The sequence below is a fragment of the Arachis ipaensis genome, chromosome B02, assembly GCF_000816755.2.
Source record: "Arachis ipaensis cultivar K30076 chromosome B02, Araip1.1, whole genome shotgun sequence".
In the NCBI taxonomy this organism is placed as follows: Eukaryota; Viridiplantae; Streptophyta; class Magnoliopsida; order Fabales; family Fabaceae; genus Arachis; species Arachis ipaensis.
The window spans coordinates 88560916-88567698 of NC_029786.2; the positions used below are offsets into that span (position 1 = coordinate 88560916).

The 6783-nt window shown below is 29.4% G+C and overlaps 2 protein-coding genes across 2 annotated transcripts in view; one reads left to right on the forward strand and one right to left on the reverse strand.

Moving 5' to 3' along the window:
* Positions 1943-3927, reverse strand: LOC107627564 (F-box/kelch-repeat protein At3g06240-like). The gene is made up of 2 exons (XM_016330401.2): positions 3565-3927; positions 1943-2983 (listed from the first exon to the last, which is right to left on the reverse strand). The coding sequence occupies exons 1-2, from the start codon at positions 3868-3870 to the stop codon at positions 2108-2110; spliced, it is 1182 nt and encodes a 393-aa protein (XP_016185887.1). The 5' UTR covers positions 3871-3927; the 3' UTR covers positions 1943-2107.
* LOC107625637 (probable glutathione S-transferase) overlaps positions 4680-6783 on the forward strand; it is a 3003-nt gene continuing 899 nt past the window's right edge. Inside the window, exon 1 of the mRNA XM_016328329.2 lies at positions 4680-5094. Coding sequence (XP_016183815.1) covers positions 4771-5094 — 324 coding nt within the window. The 5' untranslated portion in view covers positions 4680-4770. The remainder of the gene's footprint in view (positions 5095-6783) is intronic.

The window sequence follows — 6783 nt, forward strand, 5'->3', positions numbered from 1 at the left end:
TATGCTAGGATGCAAGGAACAAATAGTCAAATACTGCAATTGCAATCTTGTCCTTCAACATAAGACACTTTTTACATTAAAAATTATGCCAACAGTTATATCCATATAGAGACAAAAACAAAACAAAACAAAAAACGTGAAAAAATAAAATAAAAGGCAAGGAAGACAATTTCATGAAAAATAAATTCTTAAAGAGTAAAAGTTTATTTCTAAAACATGAAGATGCAGCACATATATCACAATGACTTTGGGCAGTAGAGTATATGAGAACTGAGAAGAGATTGCAAGTTCAAGGGTTAGTTATTGGCTAGAAAGATGCTAATACATTGAGTGAGCGAGTAGCAGCAGATATCGATGATACCGTGAGAACTGAGTAGCAGCAGATATCGATGATACCGTGAGAACTGCATTGTAGGTCTTGATTCATGTATTGCATATCAACTACGATACGTAAATACTTGTGAAGAATCATGTAACATATTTTATACTCTTCCCAATAATTGAGTTAAGAAATAAAGAAAATTTTCAAATAATAATAATAATAAGTATTAGTAGTAGTAGAAGAATGGATATTATCATTCATATTTTAATGATGTTACTTTTTTTTTAACATGATTAGTTTACTCATGGAGAAGTGAAGAAAAGCAAGAAGATATGTTGAGGAACGAAATGTCCTTTTCTGTGAACAAAGTTTTACTTATCTATTATATATATCTAATTTTACAATCAAAATGTGTCATATATCTCTTTTTCATTGTAATTGAAATTAAATTTTTTCCTCTAAAATTAAGGAGAATTCTTCTCTCTTTCATACTAATTTTACAACTAAAATGTACCACATATTACTCCCTTATTGCATTTGAAAATCAAATCTTTTCAATTCACTTATTTTATCTGGCTTTGTCAACCCTAATTACCTATTGGAAGCTCCTCTTCCTCTTTACAATTCACTTGCTTTTTGTTTGTACTTTACGTAGTTTTTAGTTATTTTGTTTTATTTAGTTTGCTAGGATCATATTTTGGGATTAATTATGTCTTTCTTTGTCTTTATGGGTCTTCAATTATAAAAAATAATTATGCTATAATCTGTACAAGCTTTATCTCGGTTAAAATGTTCTTATTTAGATTTTATATAAACTTTAGTAATGATCTCACTATCTTTAGTTGAATCATAAAATAAAAAATGTGAAAAAAATAGAAGGCGAGGAAAGACAATTTCATAAAAAATAAATTTTTAAGGGTAAAAGTTTATTTCCAAAATTTAAAGATACAGCTCAAATATCACAATGAGATTGGGCAGCGGAGCACATAGGAAGAGATTGCAAGTTCAAGAGATAGTTATTGGGCAGAGAGATGCTAATAGCATGAGTGAGCGAGTAGAAATAGATATTGCTGATACCGTGAGAATTGCATTGTATAATATAAATCTTGATTCATGTATTGCATATGAACTAAGACAAGTAAATCTTTGTGATTTTATAATCTTTCCACTAATTGAGTTAAGAAATAAAAGAAATTTTCAAATAATAATAATAAGTATTAGTAGTAGACTAGTAGTAGAAGAATGAATATTATCATTTATATTCTAATGATGTTACTCTTAGAATTTAGAATTTAAATTTTAAAATTTATGTTTTAGAATCTAAAAAATGCTGCGCTCTTTATTTTTTTTTTCAGAAGGCATTAGTATTTGCATTAGAATACTGATGTACGAAATAATGCGTAAGTTGTCTTGATATATAATTTGTTATAGAGTGTAATTTTGATGTATTAATAGTGTGAAATATTTTATACAGTAGTCTAATCATATCTATTCTGTAAAATGATTATTCACAAAATCAATATAATAAATCATTTTTTTTAGTATTGACACTATATTAAAATTAAATTTTTTTATTATATTTTATTCTTTTCTGGAAAAATCATTAAATCAATACGTGTATATAAAACATAGGATTTAAACTTGTTCATTGAAGTGATCTCTATCTTAGAAATTTAACAGGATTCAATTCTCTGAACTATGTAGAACATAATTTTCAAGCTCTCGGATGTACAAAATACCCCTATATAAGCAAAAACAATTGGAGGAGGAGGTTAATTACCCACTTTAACCCTGATCACCATGATTACTTGGGAGAGAAAGAAGTGTTTCGGTGTACACACTAGCAGTTGAATAAAACCTGGATCTTCCATGAGGGTTATTAGGAGGTTCTAGTAACTCCCCTCCTCTATCACTATATTTTACAAATCCTACACCATCATAAACTCCAACAACTTCACCATCTTTGCATAGGAACATAAACATGGGTGAAATGAAGTCAGAAGGGATATTGAGAAGTGACACAGTAATCAAATTAACCCAAGACGATTTCACTCCATATTCTTTCATCACACGAATATTTAATTGATCCGGTGCGTTCATCTCAATTAGGCCAAGCCATCCTCCAAACACCCCCAAGTCAGAATATTCATGGATGAAATCATCCGGCAAAGGTACTTCATGCAAATGCAAACCGTTCTTGTTTTCATTCAAATCAAAAGCGATTATTGCTCCTTGATTTGCTCTTTCACCGTCCTTGCACCAAGCCAACCAATGAATATAACCATTCAAGAACGATCCTACTCTTGGAGTATCGACATCATCGTTCCTTAGATTTATATATGTGCAATTGAGGCCATGGACATCAACTATTTTCCATGAATTGGATTTTACTGAAAAGGTTTCAAAGATGATGACCTCGTCATCAAGATAAGCTTCCCAATTCTTGTATGATACCTGAACAATAACATAATCGTCTGTTGAAACATCATAGCCAAAACCACAAAGGAATACGAACTTGTTGTCCCATGTGGGAGGTTGTGGTACTCTTTTGCATGAACCTGTTGATGGGTTCCAAATGATGAGATCATTCAAAAGAATATTGTCATTGAGAGCTACAAGTAGAAAGCCTCTACATGAACCCACGATCCTCATCCAATTGATCTGTAATTAATCAACACGAATACTAATATTAGGTATCTAAAGAAAAATGCAATAATTTTAGAGAGAATGGCATTTACTTTTTCTTTTCTTTTTTTTTTATTTGCAAAATATACATTCTCTTCTTACAAAATTAAAATAACCTACTCTTTAGTCCATTTAACCCAATAATTATTTATTATTTGGTCAATTCAAAAAATAATAATATAAAATATTTTAACTTAACAAAAAATATCCAATTTAAAATTTTTACATATTATATGATTAATGAAAATATAAAAAGATTAGTGTACAATTTTATTTTTAAAATATTTTTATTATTTATATTGGGGTAATAATTTTCTTCAAGCTCTGCAAATGTATGTACGTATATAGGGTAAATTTCACGTAAAGTTGATAGTTGAGAGCTGTTAGATAAAAATTTAGTCAAATTAGTTAAATCATATAACGACTCTTAACTATCAATTTCACTTAAAATTAACTATTCTTGAGTTTTCCCCGTGCAGGACTAATGGACTATAACAGGGTTACAGGGGATACGTATATATTAATATAATAACGAATTTTTGTATCATAGAACTCACATTAGCAGGTACGAGAGCAAGAGGTAACTGAATCCTTGACAGAGCAGAGTGATCAACAAAGGGTGCATTGAAATCCCAAGACCATGCAACGAAATGCAGAGTGTAGAGGATCTTATGGGTGAGATTCAAAGAAGATCGTTGGAAGTGGTGTTTGGCGAAATTGGGGTCTGAGATAAGAGACAACCAATGTTTGCAAACACACTTGAAACGCAAGAGGGACTTTACTGGCAAACGTAGGAAGATTTCCACCATCACTTCTTGTGGAAGCTCCTTCATTTCAGTTTTCACTGCTTTTACAGGTTTCATTACGTTCTATTTCTATGGGTCTTGTGATTTTAATTTGATGGTTCTTTCAAGCATTTTATATAATATATTTGATATTTGATGAAATAACCCGTTCTTTCTCTGAGGAAAATTGTAGTCAATGGAGTTTGATTTGGAATCTTGCTGAGAACGCTATATACCCACCTACTCTTGGAAGCTTTCGGCTCATTTTTTTTTGGATACGAGAAGCACGTGTTGTGTGTTGTTGTGGAGAATGTGGTGCTAGACATGGAAGTAGGACAGTTTTTTTCTAAAACAAGGACAAAGAAATTGGACTATCTGATTTATTTGTAAAAAAAATTAAGCCTACTAATTGGACAATCTGATTAGGTGGAAGAGAAAATTTAAATTTTGGCGAAGGTAATCAGAGGGTTCAATTTGTGTTCTAAAAAATCGGACAGTCCAATTTTTGTTCCTGACACCACAATTGTGTAAAGCACCTATACATTCTATAATTGCATCCTACACCATTCCCTCAACCACATCTAAATTAAAAAGTGAAAGCTTTCTCCATATGCTTTTTACTCAATATTTTCCTTCATAAATTAAGGAATATTGCTAACCTTATTATTTTATATTATTTTATACATTTTATACTAATAATTAATTTTAATAACTAATTTAGTGTATATCTACCATACATTGTTATAACCTACCATTACTGTACACATAAGTCACATATGTGACATATTCTCAAATACATATGATACGACGTGGTAGCTTCTACACCTCTTATCTTACCTACCTAACTCATAATTAATCGATGACCAAACTAATTATGTATAAATATCTCAAAGCCTTTTAAAAAGCAGAAGCCAGAAACATTGGCATTTGTTAAAAGAACAATATTCAGATTTGTAGAAATTAAATTAACTAACTAACATGGCTGAAGACAGTGGAGAAGTTCAGTTCTTTGGTGTTGGGGGAAGCCCATATGCAAGAAGGGTGCAAATAGCATTGAAACTGAAGGGAGTAAAATACACTTACTTTGAAGAAGATCTTAGAAACAAAAGTGAACTACTTCTCAAATACAACCCTATTTACAAGAAGGTGCCTGTGCTTGTCCACAATGGAAAACCCTTAGCAGAGTCCCTTGTGATTCTTGAATACATTGATGAGACTTGGAACAAAAACCATGCCATTTTGCCTCAACATCCTTATGACAAAGCCATGGCTCGATTTTGGGCCAAGTTCATTGATGAAAAGGTAAGTCTTTTGTGGACATAGTTATTTCATTTGCTTATAATTTTTAATTGCGAAATTACTTTTAGTGATGAAAATTTGATAATTACAGAAATTAATTTTTATTTCTATTAACTATGAAGATTAAATTCTTATAATTATCTATATGTATCGAAAATATATTTTATAATTTGATTGTATAAGTAAGATTTTTTTGTTTTATTTTCATTTTGATTTAATTTTGTAATTAGCCTTTAATTTATTTTTGTTTTAATTTTATATTACCTAATATTTGGAGATTATAGAATAATCTCTAAATTTAAAAATATGGATTAGTTAATGTCCAAATTGGTGCATGAAAAATCATGAGTTTAATTTGGTCTATAAAGGCTTTATCGCTTCAATTGGACCACTAAAATGTTAGCACCAATGAAATTAGTTCTTAAGATAACTTTTTAATTGAGTTATCCCTAGTAAGTGTTATTTTAAAATAAGTACCATAAATCAAATAAGAGATCAAATTGATTTATGTGTGATCTTTAAAATGTGTGTATATATTTAAAAAGTGTGATCTTTATATATATACTAAAATGTGTGATCTTTAAAAAGTGTTATATATACAGGTGTTTTTCTTTTCCATTGAATTCTTATAAATCACAACAATATATTCTCAAAATACTTGATAATAGTATAAAATTCAATTTTTAAATCACATACCTAAGATAGTTACCAAAATAACATTGGCAGTCAAATTTCAATTTTATTTTTAAAATACCAAATGAATTCAGAATTGCACTAACTTTATGTCCAAACAATCATTTTGGATTAAGCTTTTTATTAAACTAAAAATCATAATTTTTTGCTTACTCTAGTTTCGGGAATAGAAGCAAAACCGTGACTGCTCTACAATGTCTTAAAAACCAAAAAACAGCATTAGCGTACAACATTTAAAATTTCATATAAAATCCAAATTAAATCCAACTACCTTCAAAAATTAATATGGTTAAACTTAACTTATCCAAATTTCTTTTTCAATTGGTTCAGGTCAATACCATTTTTAATGAAGAAGTTACGTAGTTTGGAAGTTAGGTAATTTTTTGCAAAATTCTGTTTTAAAAATCGTTGAACATAACCATATCATATTTCGTAATTAAGTCCTGTCGTAACAAAAACGTTGGAATTAACAGAATATTAGAAATATGCCTAACATTTGACTGAATATTTTATATAGTTTAACAGAATATTCTATTAATTCTAACATTTTTATCACGATAGGGACTTAGTTACAAAATCTGATATGATATAGAGACCTAATTAAAAATAATAAAAGTATAGAGATTGTAATAAGCATATTCATGCTCTTTGAGTTACTAATAAATTTGATTTAATTCGTGAGTTTTTGGTGAACCAAATTTTAATCTTATAATTAAACCCAGTCTATTAATGATGAACATCGTAAGCTAAGCTTAAATTTGACTTGGCTTAACTCATTTAGGATTGGTAATACTAACCTTATTCACGGATATCCAAATTCAACCTAACCAGTGCATTTGGATAGGGTTAAGAGTGGAATGGGTTGAATTACGAGTAAAGTCGGATATAAATTTAATTAGGCCTAATCTTATCTGACTTCTATATACATATATGATGAAATAGATGGAGATTGAACCCACATTTTTTCTTTTATAATTTTAATATAAATTTTATTATGAT